General features: G+C 46.3%; 1 protein-coding gene across 3 annotated transcripts in view; it reads left to right on the top strand.

Moving 5' to 3' along the window:
• Positions 1 to 8,296: 8,296 nt before the first annotated feature.
• UBE2Q2 (ubiquitin conjugating enzyme E2 Q2) overlaps positions 8,297 to 23,454 on the top strand; it is a 37,170-nt gene continuing 22,012 nt past the window's right edge. Inside the window, exons 1-2 of one of the 3 annotated variants that reach the window (XM_085515868.1) lie at positions 8,297 to 8,359; positions 14,592 to 14,714. Coding sequence is in view for 1 of the 3 variants with exons in the window: in XM_015872468.3 (XP_015727954.1) it covers positions 15,123 to 15,308 (186 nt within the window). In the remaining 2 variants the exon portion in view is untranslated. Of the gene's footprint in view, positions 8,360 to 14,415; positions 14,482 to 14,591; positions 14,715 to 15,069; positions 15,309 to 23,454 lie in introns of those variants that run through there. The other 2 variants (XM_085515867.1, XM_015872468.3) reach the window with 2 other exon arrangements.

Here is a 23,454-nt window from a genome sequence, read left to right on the forward strand (position 1 = left end):
AGCAAATGTAGGTCCATAGCTGTGCTTTTTATTGCAGATGGGTGAGTCGTGTTAGTGGTGTGAAATGAGAGAATAAGTTAGTCCAATCTTTGTAAGGTCATGGTATTGAGAGACTAAACTGAAGACAGCCAAAGCAGTTCAACAGAAGCCCAAGGACTGCATGAGTTCATTTGTTCTATAGATGCATTTGCATTTTTAGCTCACTGGGGTTTCTGTGCAAATAAATAACTCCTGGATTTTATTCTGCAGTAAATGGCAAAATAGCAAGGAGCACCGAAATTCAGAATTTGGCCTGTTCTTTTACTACATGATAGAAAAGCAGTATTTAGGATTATGTGGCTATCTGGCAGGTAGTGTACAGCACTGGCTAATGAAGTTAGGCTTAGTTACAGTAATGACTTCTGAGTCACTGGCATAAATTGATTAACATTTATATCACAGAAATCTTCTCTTTGTAGTAATACCATAAAGAATGTAGAAGGGAACAATGGGGCAGGAGCAGTAGAGAAGAGGTAGGAGGAATAGAGGAGGAAGAAGGATAAGGACTGAATAAACACAAGCAAAAACTGATCAGCTACCGGTGTGAGATCTGGGGCATATTTATATTTGTCCATTGGGGGATCATACTCATGGACATGTTTCCTGGTCTTGACCTCTGCAGTCTATGAGGATGGGGTTCTGGTTGGTTTTGTTCCTGTTTGAAAGTGCTATTTTTCTACTGTCCTATTTTCTTTTTTAATCCAGCAGCTATTGATTACTTGCTGGTAAGAATACCAACACTTAGCTGCAACATCCTGCCTGTTTTAACATTTCAGACAGCTCTGTGCCTACAGCCAGCCCTCATTACTACCATTATTTTTCTCCAACGCACATCCACTTTACTAAAGGCATTGAGTTGTCTCCTTGTTTAATCCTTCTTTCTCCTGAAAGAAGTTTTCCTTTCTTCCTATTTAAGAAATTGAAAACAAAATTCCTTTAAGGTTTCTGGGAAGCTGGATAATTTCCTAGATCAGCCTCCAGTATTTATTACATGGACCATTTCAGAGACTATGCTGTCCATTCTGTATCCAGAACAGTTTGTGACATTTTAGTTAACTGCCTCTTCTCAAAAGAATTTAATGACTGCAGTTGCTCTCAATCTTGCTTTCCTGTTTTCTACTCTACTGCACCTGTCTAGAATCTTGGTTGTGTTTTCTTTTTGTAAGAAAAAGCCCATGTTCTTCAGAGCTAGTGATATGTGTAATGAGATGGGTGATAATGCAAAGGAGATGCCGGTAGGCTGTGTGACTTGCTTGACCTCATGGCTGATGAAAGATCCCACATGTGAGACCTGAGACAAAGCAGGGAAGGTGACTCAGCTGTTAGACTGCTGTCAGACAGGACTCGGCTCCTGTCTCTGGCACGATTGGAGCAGGCAGCTCCTGAAAGGATCAGCTGAACCTCACAAGTAGTCTAACAGTGCAGTGTGGCTGTAAATCAAAGTGGTACAAACATTTGTCAGCCCATGAAAAATTACCAGGATCAAATGTATAAACTATGGAGCCTTTGTGTCTTATAATGGGTTTGCTCAGGTTTTGTGTTATCTTTTGTCAAGGGCAGTAAAGGCAGAGAAACAGTGGGCTTGTCAGCAGTGATGCATCTACTTCTGCAAAGTACAAGATTATTCCCAGGGGCAATGCTTTCTGGGAAGGCAGCTTTGAAGTTCTAGGAAGGCGCTTGTGGCTGTGAAATAACCTGTCTCTGGGACAGTTACACTGTTCCTTTTACTTCACAGGGCCTCAGAAAGGATGGCTCAAGTAGGAAACACATGGGTCCTCATCCTCTTTAGGTGCCCACCTCTCTGGCCAGAGCAGGAGTGAACAAGCACAGCTGGAGAAGGCAAAACCCATTGGACAATTTGCTCTAAGCAAATAAAAAAATAAAAAAAAAAAAAAAAAGCAACCGGGACAGGACTATACTTAACACTAAGTTTAAGGTGTTATCCACCGTGAGGCTGCAATAAAGGAGGAAGTGCTTAGTGCAAACTGCAAGGGTGCACTCTTGCGGCTACAAAGTGCTATACAGGGAATAGATGGAGTTGAAATCGCGCTCTTTGCTAGGGCATTGAATGCTTTTGCACTCAAACAGAGGAGAGATCAGCTCTACCAGAAAACTTTCATCTCAGCATCAATATACTGTACTAGTTTCCCAGTTGCTGTAGCTTTATTCTGCTCTGATGCAGGGTGCTTTTGTACTCCTGTTGCTCTGAACAAAAGGGGCACATGCTGTTTGGTGTTTGCTTCTCTTATTAAATGTGCATAGCTGCATCCTGGACAGCTGTTTCTCTGTATGATAGCAGAAGGGGAGCTGTCAAAGGGCAAAAATGAGTGGAGGGAGGAGGGAGCCAGCTGTCTCCCTGAGGCGCGCTGCTTGCTTTAGTGAGCCTTGAAAACCATAAAACTCTGTCTGAGGGACAGGGTCCCTCTGCTATTCTGAGACTGAAAAGTATTTAGCATGAATCTCCCATCTCATTTCTGCCTTTTAGGGGCCCCTGTGCTATAAATACGTGCTGTAAGTTTTCTTGTGGAGGAAGACAAGGATGCTTGCAAACAGTACAAAAGCATTTGAGACAGTATGTAGTTAGGTTGCAAGGTGTTTTCCAAACATTTCTTCATGTTTTGCAAGAGAACTGGTAGTCAGCTGACAGCTAAGTCAGCAAGTAATGTAAAAAGTTGGTATGTAATAAATATGGAGAATGTAACAGTGGTCTACCAGCAGTTGGCTTGATTACACCTGTAATGGGAGAATCCCAGGTACCAAAACCAGCTTCCCCAGGTGCAGAGGGAAACATTTTTCCACTGTGAAAATGTAGCAGCTTAATGAAATGAAATAGATTAGCTTTAGAACATGAATATTGAACATATTTTCCTCTTACTGTGTTAAACTGTAGCCGCTGCCAGTGGATCTGCAATGGAAGCTGTGTGTCAGACTGCCATATGCTGCATTCACATGATTAAATTCTTGGCAGATAAAGTCCTCATTGACTGTAAAAATAAAAAAGGGGTAATATTACTCCCATTATTAAGAAAGTGAGAAAGGAAGACCTGGGGAACTACAGATTGGTAAGCCTCACCTTTGTACCTGGGAAGGCTGAAGTACAGATCATCCTGGAAGGGATGTTGAGGTTAGTGTGGCTTAACCAAGGGTAGATTGTGTCTCACCAATCTGCTGGTCTTCTGTGATGGAGTGGCAGACAAAGGAACTGATGTTGTCTACCTGGACTTGTGCAAGGCCTTTGATATGGTCCCACACCATATCCTTACCTGTAAAGTGGAGAAATGCAGTTTTTTATGATGTCCATATAGAACTGGATCATAGGACCCTATGGCTCTGTGTCCAGACAGAGTCTGGTGATGAGTGGTGTTCCTCGGGGATCTGTCTTGGGATTGGAGTTCTTTTATGTCTGCATTAATGTCCTACACAGTGGGACAGCAGTTTTGCTGATGACACCAAGCCAAGCAGCACAGTTGATACAATAGAAGGAAGGGATCTGATCCTGAGGAATAGGCATGTTTGAAAAGTGAGCCCATGTGAACTTCATGACGTTCAACGAGGCCAAGTGCAGAGTGTTGCTGTTTGGTCCGGGTAATTCCAGGTATGTGTACAGACTGGAAGAAGAACTCACTGAGAGCATCAGGGGAGAAGGACTCAGGGGTTCTGGTAGATCAGAAACTTAACATGAGCCAGCAGTGTACTCTTGCAGCCTGGAAGTAACCTGGGTTGCATCAACAGAGGAGTGTCCAGCAGGACAAGGGAGATGATTGTTTCCCTCTACTGTGCCCCTTTAAGACCTCATCTGAAGTACTGCATCCAGATCTGGGGGTCCCAGATCAAGAAAAATACAGAGCTTTTGGAGCAGGTCCAGAGGAGGGCCATTAAGATAATCAGAGGGCTAGAGCACCCCTCCTATGAAGACAGGCTGAAGGAGCTGGGCTTCTTCAGTCTGGAGAAGAGAAGGCTCCAGGGAGGCCGCATTGTGGCTTCCCAGTACTTGAAGGGAGCATACAAATGGGAGGGAAATCAAGTTTTTACACTGGTGATAGATTAATAGTTGTTGCCTAGAAATAGTACTCTTTGCTTGAACTTTATAGTGCAATTTGAAGGGTATTACCAGAATTAACACATCAGCTTGGTAGGAGAAAACAACCCTTGCATTCTTTGTAAGGAATTATCTTTCAAGATCCAGGCTTTATTCTTCTGGATGAATACAGACCCATAATAGCTGTGATATCGTGATGAGAATGGTCTGTGTTTTTCTTGTTGTCACTGACTTGTGCTGAGGTACCTTCCACAAAACATGGTGCTTGCATGATCTTCTGAAAACCAGCTCTGATGTCTCAGTATGTTAATATTTTTTAGAGTTATTCTTTCCACTCCTCTCCAAATAGGTTTTCAGATGTTTTGTTGGGGGGGGGGGGGGGGGGGGGAGCCTTGGTGGTGGTGGTTTTTCTTTTTGTGTGTGCTCACATTTTATAGGCTTCAAAAGCAAATCTGATCTGAGGAGTATAAATAACCCCTTAAATCAGCTAGTTAAATCCACCAGGAGCCCTTGTCTGCCACTGAGATGGGCATCTCCTCTGCTTTCGAGGCCAACTTCAGCCCTCTGAGAGTCACTGAGCATGACTGAGAGACAGGGCCCCACTGTGGCAGACTGAGCTGGTCAGCAGGCCCCAGGTGATGGTTTTCTTTGAAATCTGTTCCTCTCACGCCATCTCCTGGTCAGCTCTTCGAGGTTAAATGCACTTAGATCGGAAAGACCTTCTCCTAACCCCTCTCTGGTCTGTTCCCCACAGGAAGATATCCCTGTTTGTTGAGAATATTACCATACTCTTTCCATTTGGTTCCTGTTGCTTTCCTCTGGTGTATGATGAGCAGCAGACCTGATGCTGACGGCACTTGCTTGTGAGTAGATGTGTTGCAGAAAGTTGCCTGTATTAAACATGGTCTGCTTGCATGTCACACTATGAGCTCCATTCCATTTAGGTACGTATCAGTTCTACATAACCAGAAGTTACCTTGATGAGCACAAGGATTCGGTAATCTATCTAATCAATGTACCCATGTATCATTTATTGAGAAAAGGACAGGAACAACTGGTAGCTCTTGGTAGGTCCTGTAGTGCTCTATTGCTTGGTATGTGGCCCTCTGTAGCTGACTCACAGAGGAGACTGAGGAGTTGCAGGGCTGTGAAGTTCTCATGCAGTTCTACAGGTGCCAAATAGGAGTGATGGCCATTTAGAATGCTCATCGGTGGACGTTAGATAAGCTCTATTTCCAGGGTGTGCCAAGTATGTGAAATCAGAGGGTTGGTTTCAGAAAGGAGATATGTGGGTCAGTTTGAAGTTTAAGCTTTTGGCCTCATAGAAGGTTAACAAGCTTTGTAGTTTTTGAGTTTTTCCTTCGAGCCAACAACAAAAGCTCCAACCCCTGAGAATAAACACATGTGGGCTTCTCTCCCATGCCATTCTTTTCCTCAAGCAGTGCAGTGAAGGGCTGACTTGAGAGATTTGGTTCTTCTGGATGTGCACTAAGGTACAGGTATTTTGTATGACTAATTAAACTCAAAAACATGATGACTGGAGTTATGGCTGCTCCCCTTAAAGAAGAATGCAGCTCTCAGCTGTGCTAGGAGCTGTGTAGCTGTTGACACCTGCAGCAGTGGGCAGTGCCACTGAAGGAGTAGGGACATGAGAGACCCAGGGCACACTGAATGATTGCCATCAGATCAGCGTGACTGAGACTGGTCATGGCGATGCTGCTCTGGATTCAGAGATTACTCTATTTCACTGCTTTTCTTCCATTTCTCTTGGTAACTTGTGCTCTACCAAAATAACCACATGTAGGCACTCCTTAACCCAGTTCTGTCAAAATGATGCAGGTTAGGTGGTGGTGGTGCTTTTTTGTTTCTTCTTAATAGGGGATAAGGAGCCTCAAGGCCAGGTTCCCTCTTTTGGCCCTTTCTCAATTTCTATTAGAATAATAGCATGTGACATCCCTATTATGCTCTGCTGAAGTGTGTGTGATCAGCTCTTGATTGGACCAAATGCCTCTGTAAGTAAAAGAAATGGAACAAAAAGCATGAGATCTTATATGCAAACTGTCCCTCTGAAACCTGCCAGTTCCTGGAAGAGTTAACTCATTTAAAAACCTTTTAGTGAGAGATATCAGTGACGTGGATGTGTTTGCAGCAGCTGTGGATGTTGCAGTAACAATGAGTGGAGGCAGTTTATCAGCACATCAGTTATTTTCCTGGTACAAAAAGGAGCTTTAATTGGACTACCGATGATGGTTTTTGATCTAATGATGAAGCTATCTGGCCATCACAAAATTATCTTTCAATGAGCTCATCTGTTTTGCAAGGAAGAAACTCATAATCTCATAGAAGGGAAAATGTGCTGGTTATTTTTAGTCACTGATTTTATTTGTAAGGAATATCATGACTTCACAAGCACAGCGGCACCAATCTCCCTGGTAAAGCATTTATCTTAATCTAAAGGGAGCTGTTTGCTGCAAAGCCAGCTCTATGCTTAAAAGGGCCATTGAACAAATTTGCGGTACTGCCTCTCATTTTGCCTGTAAAAGCACCCGGTGATTCAGCCTGTCCTGAATGCACAGCAGCCCAAGGGCCAGGCCACTCTGAAACCTACCAGCAAATGGAAAATGAGTTAATCAGAAAGCAGAGGTGGCTGGTGAGCCACAACCTGGGAACCAGACATGCTTGTTAGTAATTCCAGTCATTGAAAGCCTTAGGTGAGGGCTTGATGCAACACATGTTGTCAGCCAGATGTGGAACCAACCTTGTAGGATGCATCCAGGGAATGGCACCAGGGCCATGAGGGCTCTGCAGGAAGGGAGCGTGGGTGCACAGCATCTGCACTGCTGCTTTGCTTGGCTCTGGGCTTCCTGCCTTGCGGCTGCAGCATCAACTGCCAGCTAGCTCAAGGGCTGCAGCTGTCTGGGAAAGGATAATTCAGCCTGGAATCATAGAGGAACAGAAAGAGGAGCAGTGCTCCCTTTTCTCACTCTTTGCTTGCTTTCAGCCCGTGCTACTGCAGCCTCCCCTTCGGACCCTAGGCTCAGTGCCTCTAAAAAGATAAGCAGATTGGTACAGGAGGATAAGCTATGACTGTGTCAGCTGGAAAGGCCAGATGTAATAGCGTTCCTTTAAATCATAATCCTTCATGTAGTATCACACTTGGTTGTCATAGAAACTGTGACATCACTGAGATTTACAGCTCTGATCCAGCAGAACAGTAGACCATTTGCTTTTAATATAAAGAGTGTGCTTAAATCCCAGTTATTTTTATGGCATTGCTTGCCTGCCTAGGGAAAAAAAACCCAACCAAACAAGAAAGCCTGCACTTGATTTGGCTTTTTTTCCCCCTAGAGGAAAGTGATGTGACACAGTAACACCTTCTGGTTGTTTTAGTTCAGCCAAATCAGCATGTGTCACAGTCATCAATACTACAAACACAGGGCAGATCTACAGGTAGTGCAAACATGGGATTTCCCAAGTGAATATGCTGGAAGTTGAGTATCTGATCAGATCTCAGCACTGTCTCTGCTTCTGCAGCCTGAAGAAGTGTTAGAACAACCCGGGTAATTTCCATAACTGCCTCCGGCACTTAAAGGGGAAACATGAGTTTTCTTGATCGTATGGAGAAAAGTGTTTTGTAAAAGAATCTGGAAAATGTAGAAGTTTGGTCATGATTTCAGTCAGTGAAGTAACAATTTGGACATACCTGCTCACCTGCTATCTCATGTTTTTCCTTTCAGGCTCAGTTTCTGGGTTATGTATTGAAGAATGGCTGTTCCTATTCTTAAGGGATGTTTTAGCACTCAGACAAGCTGAACGCATTCCCCTGTCTCCAGGAAAGCCAACAAATTGGTGCAAAGGCAACGTGTTGTTCTGCTAATGTTGGGTAGGCAGAAATGGTGGTAATAACTTCACAGTTAATGCAGTGCATTTGTGACACTTTGTGAAAGCACAGAAACAAGATCCTAAAGCCATGGGCTTCTATGGGAAGAAGGCAGCTGCATCACAACTTGCTTCCAGTTCAGAGCATTCTTGTAGCTCGTCGGCAGGTCTTCGTGCTTGCTAAGATCCACAGAGCTCCACCCGCTGGTACATCACTGCTCCTAAAACCTCCACATGCAAAAAGCTGAATGTGTGTGAATGGAGGAAAAAAAAGAAAAGAAAAAAAAAAAAGAAAAAAAAAAAAAAGACTTTAAATCACAAGCAGCCAATCTCCGTGCCTCGAGGGGAAGCTGTACACCGTTCTGTGACTGCGAAGATAAATCAATAAGTCTCCTCCTGCAGGTAAGGCCGAATGCCTGGCGCTGTGTGTCCGCCTGCGGGGGACGCCTGCTCCCATCCCCGCCGTGCAGCGCAGCCGCTCGGCGCCGGGTGGCACTGCGCGCTCACTGCACTGCGCGCTGTTACCAACGGGAGCGCACGGGACCCTGCCAGGCACTGCCCTGCCAGGGCTGAGAGTGCTGCCCCACCTGAGACAGGGATCGACAACGCCATGCCGGTGTAGTGAGGATGGGCCGACGTTTAAGTCGTGTTTGTTCCGCTTTGTTTTTCTCGCTTAGATGGATGTTCAGCTTCCTCTCTAGGTATCAATGCTAAATAAACTGTCACAGAATCGCAGGGGCTGGAAGGTCACACAGATCGGCATCAGATGGGTCTTGAATATCTCCATAGGAGACTCCACTGCCTGTTCCAGTGCTCAGTCACCCCTACCATAAAGAAGTTCTTCTGCATGTTTGTATGGAACTTCCTATGTTCAAATTTTAGGCCATTGCTTGTTGTCCTATCACTGCGCACCACTGAGAAGAGCCTGGCCTCATCCATTTGCCCCCCACCTCCCTTTAGGTAGTTATTAACATTAATTAGATCTCCCCCACTTTCCCAGTCTTCCCCAGGCTGAACAGACCCAGGTTACCCATCCTTTCCTCATATGGAGATTATGTTTTACTTCTGATCTTTACAGCTTTCCATACCTTTTGGAATTATTTCCTCCCATTCCCTGTTACTCAAAATGCCTCTCTCTCATCTGATACTGTCACTTGTTTGTCTCTGCTAAATCACTATGAAAGGCTCAAGAACAGTCTGACACAGCAGCACCAGGATCTGTTTTAAACATGCAAAATACCCTTCTCTGCTCAGTAACTTGCTGTTTTTGTTCCTTCTTCACAGTTAAGCCAGTTGTCAAGCTGAGTGGTTACTGTAATATCAGAAGTCATGTAAATTAATACTTTTATGAACTGTTATGATTTAGTCTTTTGTTTAAAGCCAGACGTGTTGGTTCTGCTGGGTCACTTTTATTGAATGATTCTGATTTGCACACTTTTATCCTACAGGAGCTTTCTTTCTTTATAAACTCTGGGGCAAATATAACTACTTACGTGTCCGCTATTCTCCATCTGCTTTAATGGCTTTTTTAGCCATCGCCTGGTGGAAAAGTCAGATTTACTGAGTTGTAATTGCTAACTTTGTTCTTTGTGCTTCACCTTGTGTCTTGTTCTGACTGCTGCTTTCTGTGATGTTTTCTCAGTAATCATGGGTCTTCTCTTACAGTGAATCATCTTTATGGCAGGGAAAATTCTCATCTGACTTTAGTGCTATCTAACAAGCTCAATTTTTTTGTGTGTGTGTTGGATGTTTAAGGGTTACTGGATGCAGAGTATTGTTGTCTGTGGACCCCTGTGACCTCCAAATCAGAGACTGATTGAAAACCACTAGCCTAGCTCACCGGTGTTTTAAATCCAATGGATAGTGTGTGACCTTGGGTAAAGTACAGCCTGCCCTCTTGTGATGATAATGAGGAAAAAAAGCTTTTGCCGTGCACTGATGGTGCAACTTAAGAACTGATGTGAACTCTTTTCTATAAAAACCTTCAGAATGAGCTCAAACAGATGAGCTTTTCCAGGGGTCCCAGGCCTAGAGCCCCCTTCAAGCCTCGCTGCTCCATGTCCCCTGTAAGCATTCCCAGCACACAGGGTTGGACAACACCCCAGGTGTGGACACTGACAGCTCCAATGGTGTTTTCTGTGCTCCCCTTGAGCAAGAAGGGTGCAAAGGTGGGAATATGGCCAGAGGCAGTGCAACTGGGACTGTTCCAAGTCTGTAACAAAGCTGCTGTAGTGTAGGCTCCAGACTTGAGGAGTTGGGGTATCTTGCTGACTCAGATGCCCTGTGCTGATATTTTAAGTACTGATAGATTTAACTATTACACTGCTTATCAAAATAAGGAAAAAGAAAGGGAAATGTTGCATGTTTAACTGTTCTTAATGTGCATCTTAGCGATTTTAGTCCTCCATCTAATGATCTGCCCACTTACCTGCCTCCCCCTCCACCTAAAGAGCCATTCAGCAGGACTGAGACTGGCATCTGACCTCTGCTTCTGTCCATCCCTTTTAAGCTGCTGTCCTGACAAGGGAAGATAAGCTTGCTGAGCCCCTTAGAGCTTATGTCTCTGTGTGGATTGCAGAGAAAGGTTGAGTCCCGGGGTGTCCAGGGAAGGTATTCTAATGCTCTTAATAATGCTACATGCAGCCACCTCTGCTCTCACCCAGATGGGGCTTTGGAATTATGATAATAAGTTTTCCTTTTTTTTTGCCATGGCTCATTCTGCTCTGTTATTAAATGGCAAGCTTCAGATATAGCTGCATGATTCCTTACTGCTTTCATACATGCGTTTTTTAATCTGCCTTTAAGAGGCTACGTGAACCATAAAGAACACAAGTTGTATTTCCTCCCAGTGCATTTTGAAATACTTGCATGCCAAGAGTGTGGTTTTGGATATGCTCATACAGCGGACCCTAATCCCCATCTGCAGCGCTGCAAGACTGATTAATGTGGCTTTGCTTTCCTCAGATACCTTTTTGCCAATAAATCAATTCCTGTAACTTTCACGTGGAGCAAAATCATATTTCTTGCTTTGCAGACATCATTTAGGTTTTGAGTGTCCTGAAATATATACTGCTTAGCTATACATGAGTATGAATACAGCTAGAATGACAAATCTACAAACAGCAAAGAAGTCTTTGCAGAGGAATTATTGCTGTTCCTTATACAGGTTTGCAAATGCTTTTTGCTGGCTGAGCAACACACTCTGGGGAGGAACCTATTTGAGTCAGTTGTCAACAACCACAGGCATGGACTCAGAATTGGGACTGGAAACTACTTCAGCGGTCTGAGACCATTCTGGGTAAAACTGTGTTACATTGCTAGGGTCTGCTGAATATTAAAGCTTGTGGATGTAAAATAAGTGCCTGCTGACACATGTTTGCCAACTTCCCCTGGCAAAATTTGGGCTCTATTTGTCTAAAGCTGCTTTAGGGTGGGTTGGTTTCAAAAGGATATTCTTTAGCTGTTGCAGCCTTTAAAATTGAAGGAGGTATTTGAGGAACTGAGCGATCTTGGTTGCATTGTTTGCTGTGTTTCTTGAAGCCGTATTGTACAGAAGTGTTTTAACTTTCGTGCACTGACATACTGTTTTCCTAAAACACTTTGCAAGCAACTTCATTACTGAAGCCATGACTAGGTTGCTCAGAGCTCAGGAGCTGACATGAAGGTGTGGCCTTAGTGACTGAGGCAGCTTGGACTGTATCTTGGAAAAGCCGGATCTTGTTGACTCACTGTTTCTGCCTTCTCTGAAGTTCCAGCTAAGCTTTCCTGCTTTATTTTTCTCTATATGAGGACATCCACCATTATTTATCTTTTCTGGACCTGCATTCTGTTGCTGCCTGTGAAAAAAACAAATTGTTTGTTCAACACCAAGGTGAACTGTTAGCAAATTGCCTGATATTGAATATTGTGTATTGTGGCTCTGGGAAGCCTGGTCTGGTGGTTGGCGACCCTGCACATAGCAGGGGGGTTGAAGTTAGAATGATCATTATGGTCCTTTTCAACCCAGGCCATTCTGTGATTGTTCATCACCAAAACCAATTCAGACTTCCCTCCCATCTCATGAACCTCATCTTTTTCTTTCTTTTTCTGCTAGGGTTTGGGGTTACAAAAGATTGGGGTCTTACCTCTAAAATGCCACTTCCTTCTTTCGTGCTTGCTATTTATCTCAGAAAAGTGAGATCAGAATTAAACAGAGGCCCTTTCTAAGGGCTAAGCTGTAAGTAACAGAAACGAAACAAAAAAACAACCTGCAAACATAGAACCATAAATTATTCTCAGAGAGTCTAATCAGTCCTCTGATAGGCACCTGAGTGTGCAAATGCTTCAGGATGGGGTGAAGCTGGAAACACAGCACACCTGACAGAGGCATTCACAAGAACAATAAGAACAAATGCACTGAGATTCATCTGTGCTCTTTTAAGGTCCTTTCTATGAGTCCTAAGCAGCTTCTGATGCTTCCATCAAAGCTCATCCTACATCATCATTTGTTTCCTTCTTAACAGCTCACCTGGACTCATCTTCACTTCTCTTCATCCATTGCTACTTGGCTCTCTGTCCCACCAGGGACGTACGTAGTTGAGATGTTGGAGACAGGACTAGCAGTAAATGCTAATGGAAAAAAAACTATTTTATTGCCAGTTCTGTTTGAAAAGTCAATGAGGAATTTTCTGTTTTCTGTCAGTTTCAATTGAGGGCTCTTGAGAAACCTGTTCTAGATAAAAGAAACAGAGGACTATGAAGGCATGTCCTCTTCCTAACAGGGAGGTTTGGTCAAAGTGCAGACCCGTGGGAGGGGAAATCTAGTTCTGTAATAAGTAGAGGGAGGTCCCCATGATGTCAAAGATCTCCAGATAGGAAGAAGGCAGAAGATGATGGTGATTACAGGCAGTATCGATCAGGGAAACCTGAGGGTGTCTGTAATCACTGGAATTGAATGCAGTGCTCCTGAGGCTCTTTATCGAGATTTATTTCCTTTGTTACCTAGAAATGTCAGGTCTTTTCCCATTTGTGTTCATTTTGGTCTTGGGGAAAGTCAGGATTTCCTAAGTCATCCTGTGACCAACATAACTTTCATGTCAAGCCCTGGGCAAGTCCCTGAAGGAAGGACTGAGTCAGGCATGATGAACAGCTCTCTACACCTCTGAAGCAGTTTCTGTGTTGCAGAGAACAAGGCATCCCCAGTGTGTGTTCTCAACAACTTTAACACAAACGAATTCATGGGCAGCAATGCGGTGTCACAGCATTGCCCAATGCCTGCTAAATATGGAGAAGTGCAACAGAACGTAGGGGAGTGGTGGCTGTGCAGCTGCATGTTGCTTCTTGAAGCCTGCGACGAAAAGGCAGACTGAAGGAACAGGGGAATGTTCTGCCAGACTTCAACAACATATGGCTCGCAGGCCGTGCTTGGCCAATGTAGCAGTTTGTTTGGCCTGCCAGATGGCCGGGAGACGCCATGCTGCCTGCATCGCTGGGTGCCTCCCACCAGCTGGGCAGCCAGCACAGACATGGCACCTCCCAGCCAGCCCGCATGTCCGCACCATGCAGCTGCCCCTAACCTGGATGGCACAGGCAGCGAGGGCAGGAGGGTGGGAGCCGTGCAGGAGGACAGGGAGAACATCCCAGAGGACGAATAGAGAGAGTTCTGGAAAGGGTGTGACAAAACAGCCGTTTGAACTTGCTGAGCCTACCTACCTCTGTGCTGTAGTGAGGCATTCTAGGCCGAAATCCCATTGTGTGAGTGAAATAGGGCTGAGTCACCAGATTCATTCCTCTGCTGTTTCATGCATCGTACCATGTAACACATAACAAGGTCTGGTTGGTTTGGTTTTGTCTCCGGTGTTCCCACAGAAAGGCTCTTCCAGGTTCTCCCTTTCTGATAAGTAGACTTGTAATTTTCTGCTGTTTGTTCATGGCTCATTTGCCCTTATGCTTAAACCTTCTTTGTGACAGTACCTCAACAGACAGCTGTCATATTTGCTCCGTTCTCACTTTGCAGGCTCCACAGTCAGCACCAATGCACTGCAGCCCTTCTAGGAAAGCTGCTGTGGCTCCTTCCTGGCCTCTGTTGTAGCAAGGCACGGTCTCCCCATGGAAGGACAGGAGCTGTCAGGCCCCCAGGTGCAGGTGCTTGGAGCTGGTCCTGTGCTCCTCTGTTTGCCTGGATTGAAATGGGAGTTCTCGGCGTTTGAGAAGGTTCAGGTTGTGTTTTGTGAAGTGCTGCCAGTTGCTCTGGAGTTAAGGAGTTGTATATAAAATAGCAATTTAGAAAAGGCAAAAGAAAAAATAACAGGTGTGTCCATGTGTGCGTCTGGTATGTTAACTAAAAGCTGATTGGAAAGCAAGAATTGCCCTCAATGGTGTGACTTGTATTGCAGTAATTTCTTTGTGCCATTGGAGAGATAGTCCTCACCCCCAGCACAGCTGCCAGTGGATGAAGCAGTGATGGAAAGTGTTGAAGGAGGGAGGATGCAGAGAGGATACGTCCTGAAGAGACAGAGCTGGGGCAGCCTCCATCCCTCAGCGTTGTGAGCATTCACTTTGCTCTGCTCTCAGACTCTGTTGCAGAGGAACTTCAGTACAACACTCGCGTTTTGTGTGTGTGTGTTTTTAATTGGCCTCTATTGCTCCTTTGCAGCTTGCGCAGCGAGACATCGAGTTCTGCTCGTACCAACCCATCGCACAGGCGCTGCTGGGTGACGCCGGCTGACTGCTCGGACCGGCTGCGGGACCGCGCACAGCGCGGGGTGCGGGAGCGCAGGTACGTGATGGCGGGGAGCGGGAGGCGGGGCGGGACGGGGCAGAGCCCGGGGGCGGCGGCGGCCGCGGGGCGGAGCGGGGCCGGGCCCGGCCAGCCCTGCTGCGTGCGGCCCGGGCCGCGGGGCCGGCCTAGCGCGGGGAGGGCGGGGCGGGGCGGGGCGGGCCTGGGCTGGCCCAGCCCGCCGGGAGGAAAGGGAAGGGGGAACGGGAAGGGGAGCGAGCCGCGCCGTCGCCCTTTGGAGAGAGCGCGGGAGGCCGCAGGAGGGGCTGCCGCCGCGCTCGCCGTCCCCCGCCGCTGGGGCTGCCCCGGGCCCCCGCCCTCCGCCATCTTCCGCCCCGCAGGCGCGGCCGGGGCCAGGGCCGGGCCGAGGCGAGGCGGCGCAGGCCCGGGCCCGGAGATGAGGCCAGGATGTCGGTGTCAGGGCTCAAGGCCGAGCTGAAGTTCCTCGAGTCCATCTTCGACAAGGACCACGAGCGCTTCCGCATCGTCTCTTGGAAGCTGGACGAGCTGCACTGCCAGTTCGTGCTCCTGCCGCCGCCGCCGGGATCCGGCCCTCCGCCGCCGCCGCCGCTCACCATCCACTGCAACATCACGGTGCGGGCCGGGGGCTCGGCCCCGTCCTGGGGGGCGCGGGGTGACCCGGGGCCGGGGGGGGGGGAAGGTCCGGCCTCCACCGCCGCGGGGCCGCTGGGGCTGCGCGCTGCCCGGGCCCGCTCCGCGCTTCGTTCTGCCGACCCGCCGGGCGCAAACAAAGTTTGGGATCGGGCGGTCCGGGGGGGGCTGCTGCCAGCGGACCGGGGTCGCGTCGGGCCGGACCGAAGGGCGCGGTGTGAGCCGTCCGGACGGGGCCGGGCGCTGCTGGACCGGGCGGGGGTCAGCGCGGGGTCTTCGGTTCCCCCGCGTCGGGATTTGGCAGCGGCCGGACCCAGCCGGGGCTGGTGGCTGCGTTTAAAGTTGTGCCGGCAGCGCTGTCAGACCTGAGGCGCTCTGTCGTTCTCTCTCTTCGTTGTTTGTTATTAACGAGTAGCAGGGATGCGAGATAAAACGTTCGGCGTTCTAAGTCCTCCGGCTTTAAAAGTCCACGGTTAGGGCCTAAACATGTGGAAGGGTTGGTGGATCAGTGCTTGACTCACACACGGGGAAGTGCTGAAGGTCTCTGTGTCGCAGCAGCTCCTGCTGTAAGCGGACCTGAGTGCCCTATCGGCGTTCAGCTGAGAAGCAAAACACCGAAAAGTTCTGGCTGGGTGAGCGTGGAGTCGGTCTGTGCGTCTGAGGGAGGTGAGCAGCGCAGCTCGTCTGTCCTTTGCCTATAAAAGTATGCAATGTCCAGGCGGCACGGAGTAGAAACTTGTGCGCAAGTCCAAGTATCTGAGTGCTCGAAGGATAGAAATGTGTGTGCAGACCAGGCGGGGCTGGCTCTTGGCAGGATGTTCGCTTGTCTTAAAGTCACTTTGTTAAATGGAAAGAGACGTGTTAAGAGAGTTTCAGGGTTTCGCAGCTGACGGCCTGGGAAGTCAGTTCTGTGATCTGCATGTTTTACTCCATACTGGTGTGCGCTTGCAGAGCCTAAGATGTCATTTAATGGTCAGATCAGCAGGACACATCAGTGTTCTGGTGTTTAGATACGGTGTATCGGACAAGTGGTTGTGCAACTTTCCTCAAGTATTCTTTATGTAATAGGAAGTTTCGTTAGGGAGCAGCCTGTTTTCTCCCCACAGCACGATCTTTTTCCTAAATCTCTTCTTTAAGAACTAAAGGGAAGGTCTGATAACTGTGTCCTCAGCTGGCAGCTGAGTTCAGTGCATTATTCCTTGTCAGGTGACAGCTGACAGGGAGGCTCGAAGAGCTCGGTGCCTTGGATTTGTGCTGTGGTGCGTTTCTGCTTCTGAAGCTTCTCTGTCCAAAGTATTTTCACTGGTAATTCTCTCACCCTGCATCAAACCCTGCCCACGTGCTTACTGGCCTTGGTTTGAGGTGTGCTCCAGCCAGTGAGATACAGGCTGAGGTCACTCCTGGCCTTGTTGTGTCCTGTACCTGTAGTTGGCTACTGCAGTCACTTGCCCTAGGGATCAGGAGACTTTCTGTGTGCTGTCAGAACTGTGGGATCTGCTTCCAAAAAGAGCTGGAAAAGGCTTGTTTCAAACTACAAAGACAAGACTTCTGCTTTAAAAAGAAGTTGTGCCTGAACTTCTTGAAACTTGTGTTTCACGGTTGCCTGTGAGCAGCTTGGTTCTTCCAGTGTTGACTAATTTGTGGCTCTTTGAGGTAGGTGGCTATTTATCTATCTGCTATAAATAAGTGGGAGGGGGCAGCTTCAGATGCAGGGGATGGCTCTCATGAGGCAAACAAGAAGCTCCAGGGAGAGTCAGAAAGAAAGGTAACTGCTGGACTTGTGTCCTGGGCTTTGGACAAAGGTGTTAGAGCTCACTATGGCTGAAGTTTCTCCTTTCCCCTCCTCCCCCCACTGAGTCTGTTGGCCCAGGCTCCTGCTTGCCTCCAGTTTATTTCTGTAGGTAGTGTAAACTGGAAAGGTGTAACTCTAGTTTGCTGTACTTCAGCTGATCTGCAGGGCTTCTGGAGAGCTGAATCAAGTTACCATGGGAGCTATAACTTGAAATTATGGTGCTAAAAAAAGCTGGTAAGGCTATTAAGATACCGGTAAATGTTTTCTTTGGGGAGGAGACTCACTCTCTGCAGCAGAAGCTGCTATCTTAAGGATCTGTGTTTGCAGCACAAATAGGTAACTTCAGTTATTTGGTTCTTCCTAAGAGTTTAACTTCTACAGTAGTGATGAAATTCTCAAGGATCTTTCTTGTACTCACCAAGAGCTTACATTGGTTGGAACATCTGGACACTTAGGGATGCTGTTAAGGGGGGGAGAAGCACAAGACTCAATAATTACTTCTTTTTTGTTGTTGTTGTTGGTTTTATTCAGGCACCTCAGTATTTCAGCTGAAGTGAAAGCAGTCCAGCAGTGTGTGCAGGCACTGAAGTTGGTGGATAGAGAACAGTCTGGTAGGGAAGGGAGCTTCCAGCAGCTTCTGCACCATGTCTGAAAAGAGACCTGGTTACTGAGGTGCTCTGGTTCTCACAATGGATCCCTTTATTTTCTTGTATCTGGAGAGAGAAGGCAGAGGAAAGAGCAAACAATGTCCTGGAGAGGTGAAGGAGAGTATCTACATAGGAAATGCATGGATCTCCTCCACCAGAGTGCCCTAGACTGAGTTCCACAGCTTGACTAGAAGTCAGCCCTGGAATTTATAGGATGATATTCTGGCTGTGTGCAATACGAGTTTGTGGGACTGCCACGGTTAAGCATTTGCTGCAGCACCCTGGGAGTGCTCTACCTGTGATACTGAGCAGTGCTTGGCAGTACAGAGCTGCGTTTTGTCTGATAGCTCTTCAGAAGGTGCCAAACAAACATTTCCAAGTCTGCCTGCCTTTCTTTCTGTTAGTTACCTGTGTTGGAATTTAAGTGGTTAATTTGATTACTTTAAGAGACACTGTAGGGTGGAGTCATCTGTCAGAAACATTGCTCCTTATGCCTCAGAACTGTCTAATTATTGAACTTGTTCAGGCTGTGCACCTTCACATTCCCTTTCTGTTGTGCCAGCAGTGGTGTCTGCTTTCTGGACTCTGATTTCTGGTTTTTTTTTTTTCCTTTTTTTTCTTTTTTTCCAGGCTTTCTTTTGACATAGCAGTAGTGTTCCAATTGAATTCATAAGCTCAACAGTGGTGTCACTCCAGTTGCACACAGAACTTCCACTGGAATTGTGAGTCCTTAAAGTGCTTCTTGTAGGTAGCCATAGGGTTTGTGCCAGCTCTCTGTGGGAGCGGATTTTGCACCCAAACAGAGACAGGGCTGTGACATGTAACCATATCCTTCACACATCAGCAGGCTCAGTCCATGTGACCAGGCTGACTCTGCTATACCCTGCTGGAGAGAAAAATCTCCAGCTTTACTGAAAAACACCCTGCTGCTAAATCAGAGTTAGACGATGCTTGGTAAGGTTCATGTCTGTAGGTAACTGCAATTGAGGGGAGAAAACTTTATTTTCCCATCAAGAATGGATGAGATGTCACCTTTGAAGCATTCGGCAAGTTATATACTGAAAGCAAGTACATTAGGACATCATCTAATTCTTAAAAAGGCACAAGATTTTAATATTAAACACACTCCTAACTAATGCCTAGACAGCTGACAGACTTTTAAGGAGGTTATTTATTTGTACGCAGAACTAACCGCATAATGAATGAGGCTTCCAGTTCAAACCACAGATGTGTTTTTTAACGTGACTAGGCACTCCATAGCAAGGCTGAAACCTCTGTCTTGCAGCATGTGGATACAAGGACTAAAAAAAGCATGCACAGCCCTGTCTGGATAACATGTTTCTCTAAGTAGAATTAGGTGTACTTGGAGTTCTAAGGAAGGCACTCAGGTAACTTAGGGAAGATAATGCTCGTACAATAGAAATTGTCCCATGCTGTTTTATTTATCAAAACAAAGAGCAAAGAGTGAGTGTTCTTCTCTTTCTATGCCAGGACTGTAATTGGAAAAGAAATACTGTGAGGAGGAGGAATGGTTTGTCTGTGGAAGGCGTAGGACTTAACTCTGTGATGCTGCAGCTTAGCTGTGCTATGTGTGAAAAGCTGCAGCCAGCACTTCAGACTTTGCAGGCCAGTTGCACTCTTCCCTGTATAATGTGTGAAGTGTGCCAAAAATATCCTAGAATGCCATGGTGGTGGGCTTCACATATCAATGCTAGCATATGTTAGGCTTTAGGAAATAGCTCTTACTCCAAATAGGCTACTTATATGAATTGCTTATGTAATTGTTTCAGAACTGGGACCGTTTGTTGTCCTCACAGGAGCTCTCTCTGCCTTTTGATAATTGGAAGTTTTATGGAAAAGAACTCAATTCTCTTTACTCAGCATGATTCTTTGTTAACTGTTCGGGAGGCTTTTGTCCAAGACAGGGAGATACCTTGTGAATTCTCATGAATTTTCTGATTTTCACTAACTTTAAAGGAGCTGCAGCTTTGACTGGGGTCACTCATTCACTTCTTAAAGAGTCACCTCATGGTTTGTGTAGGTTGGTTGGTTTGAATTGTGTTGCCACCAATTTTTAGTTGCTGTCTGTCGTGGTTTTATGCTTGTTGTTATTGGATAGTGTCAGAATCGAAGTGTTAGTAATTGGCATTGCCTGTTATTATTACCTTATGCCACAAGAAGGAAGAGTATGCACTGCTACAATTGATACTTTGTTTTTTTCTTACTATTTGTTTTTTATTGAAGAAGGGATACAATTCCAACCCTTCTGTCAAAGCTTTCTGTCAGTGCAGTGTGAATAAGGGAGTAGTGTATAAAGTGTTTCCTATTCTCAAATTAAAGTCGCAGTTCCAAATTCTTTATGGCATTCTGTCCACAATGGAACACTGTGAAATAAGAAGTTATTGATGGAGCTGATCATTTGTGCTCATATAGTGTAACTTCTTCCTGTGAGACATGGGTGAGAATAAATCTGTAGGCGTTTGGTCTATATTCTGCTGTGGATGCTGCTTATTGATAGGTTGGTACCCTCAACGTGTATTAAAAATGGGAGCTGATAGGAAGAACAAAGTATGATTGTGTCCTGTGTGCTTGGTAATCCTGCTGGCAGCAGACAGCAGAGGCTGTGTGAATTGTGAGGTGGCCAGAACTGACTTTACTGGGTGAAGGACCTGGCTGGCACATGGAAATTCTTTACTGGGTCATTGTTGATCTGGATAACTTCCCAGTCTGGTTCACTGTGTGGCTGCGCAGACAGCTGTACCAGCACAACAGAGGGCAAAGGAACGAGTGAATGCTGGGGAGGACTGCTGAAGCCAGCACTGCTGATGGGGAGCTGCTTGCCAAGCGCTGTCTGGGCTTTCATTGGTGCTCGGGGTTGCTTGTGTGTGGAATTCCTGAGCCAGCATTGATACAGTGGGCTTATGCCAGCGTCTGATCTGCTACAGTGACAACTAAAGTGAGAGCAGCAGACTCCAGCAGTCTAACTGGAGTGAAAGCTTGTTTGTTAAATGAGTTCCTATCAGGAGGGTGGAAGATAGAAACGTGGAGAAATTCTCTGGGTAGTATTTGAATTGTTTGAAAAGCAGCAACAAAGAAGGTCAAAACTTCTGAATAGGAACAGATGTTAGTAGAGGCTGATAAACAGAAATAACTGCTATTTCAGGTTTGCCTCAGCATAAACTGCTGTTAGGCAGTGTCAGGTTGTTTACCTCTATATAGCACTGAAAGGTTACAGAACCGTGAATTCCTGGCTCAAGTTCGTTTGTTTATTTTGGATTATGAACGGTAATACATCCTTTCTAATAGACTTGATAGTTTATGATTTAAGAAACATTCTGTATTTCTTCAGCTGTAAGCTCTGCAGAAGAAGTGAAAACGACTGTCACCTGCTCCCAGAAGACAGCTGGAGAACTGAATGACTGCTTACAGCAAGATGCTTTGTAACATTCAGATGTCACGTCAGCCAGCATTCGCTGTGGTTGGGACTAGTGGGAACAGAACGGCTCCCAGCTGATCCTTGCTGGAAATGAACATGCTTGTTAGCCTGTGTGGTGCCAGCTTCCTGTTTCCAGCTGTAATCTTTGAGCGTGGATTTAAAGTCATGATTCTACATGCTTTACCTTTCTCATTATCTCATGCATACAAGACATTCTGAATGGTGTTTTAAGTAACTGTAGAGAAACAAGTGCAGGGTTTCTTGAAGTTTAGTATTTTCCTTCATCCCAGAGCTCTGAGTTTTAACCCCTCTGAGAAAGAGTGTTTCACAGCTGCAGATTTCCTGATAGCCTCTTTGGTGAGTGTTCAGAAAGGGGGGAATGTACGCTCTGTTGGAACACGCATAGTGGCTTTGGAAGAAAACTGAAGTGCTCGTTTGTGGTGATATTCAAGGTGCCAGGGGTTCCCTTGAATTTTGAGCTGGGAAATAGCTGTGGTAAGAGTGTTTAACTTCTTAATGGTTAATGTTAGTGGAACTCCACAATACTCACATTCCAAGGAGAACAAGTGACTGTAAATGTCAGTAACCTGAAGGTGGGTGGCTTAACAGCAGTCACAGCAGCTGTGAGAGCTTGGAGCCTCGTGTGGGGCTGCTGGAAGGAGGAAGGCTCTTGACTTGTGAGGGGGGAAGGGCACTGTGCCTTCAGTGGTATGGAATGAGCTGTCTGAATGCTTGAAAGACCTGCACTTCTGAAGGTGAAGAGACCGGAGGGAAGGAAGGGCAAGCCTGGGTTTTTGGGTGGCAGCAGAAGTGTCATCAGGCTTTGTGTATTCAAAGTGCTAAAAGCAAGAGCACATCTCCTGGAAAGAGTCGGGCTGGGGGAGAGTGTGGCATGTTGGAACTCAGCTGTAACTGCTCCTTCTAACCTCATTAGAAGCCATGCTTGGCTTGTTGGTGCCTATAAATACATCCAGAAAAGGTATCGTTGCAAAAGCAGGTGATTAACAACTCTAGATTTGAAGTTGATTGTTTCAAGTAACTGGAATTCCTTCAGGAATTCAGTACATAAGGTATTCTGCTGGTGATGAAAGAGGAGTATTTCAGAATCACACTGTCAGAACATCTTTGTCATCACTGTGTGTGTCCAGCTGCTTATTGGGTTAACCATCGCCAGCTTGAATGCTTGTGTAATGCACTGGGACTGTGAGCTCTCAAACACCCATTCCCTGACAGCTGTTAGGTGAGAATACAGACGCACAGGGATATGTCTGTGCATGTGTAAGGTGCTATGTAAGAGCCTGGGATCAAGTCTTAGCTCTGTAACCATTCTGCATTATTGCTTTCAGTTGATATTAATTGTGTGTGGTTGTGGCAAGCTGGACAGCATGCAGCATACTGCCTTTAGGGGGTGAGTTGTTGCAGCAGCTGATAGTGCAGTCCACCGAGGCTCATTTTCCAAAGGTACAGTGCAGTTCCACATGTGGGAATCAGCAGGTGGGACATCTTTTGTAGACAGGATAGTTTGAAGACTTGATCGGGTGCAAAGATTTGTTCCTAAGAAGGGTGTGAGCTGTGATGCCACATCTGCATTCATGTTTATAACCACTTACGGTTTTGTCTTTCCTGCATTGCTTGCGTGTGTTATGGCTTCTTCTAAGGTATTGATGTGTGTGTGTCTAGATAGAGCCATGGATGGAACACAGATATAGATATAGCTCAGGTTGTGTCACTGGCTTTGTGGTTGTATGTGCTGGATGGAAAGCAGTGTTTGGTGAGGTCTTTCCTGGGGATGTTCACTGCCTTCTCCCTTCCCCTGCTCTTCTGTGGTAGCTGTCTGCAATCAGCAGGACTTGTTTGTGCAGCAAGCTGTGCTTATTTTCCCTAGGAACAATTTGTGATTGTTACAGGTACCTCCATGGAGATGCAGTTTGTGGTGGCCTTTCCGTTCTGCCAGGCACATGCCGTTGATGCTGACTTCTCTGATGTGGCTATATTTAATAACATAAACAATTCTGAAGCAGCACACTCTGCTACATTTGTATCCTTCCCTGGAGAGTGCTTTGGAGAGGAAAGCCATGACTGTGTTAGCTGTGTTATGATGTGCTCCTGAAGGTGTTCAGTGATGTAGTGATGAATGTATGAGCAGAACCTGCATAGGACAGGGCTGTGGCATTCCCTCACCTGCCTCCCGTGAAGATGTTTGAGCTTTTCCAATCTCATGGCTCTAAGCAGAGCACTCAGCTTGGTCTGGGA

This window comes from Coturnix japonica, chromosome 14 (genome assembly GCF_054131305.1).
Source record: "Coturnix japonica strain WE chromosome 14, WE-NBRP24, whole genome shotgun sequence".
Lineage (NCBI taxonomy): Eukaryota > Metazoa > Chordata > Aves > Galliformes > Phasianidae > Coturnix > Coturnix japonica.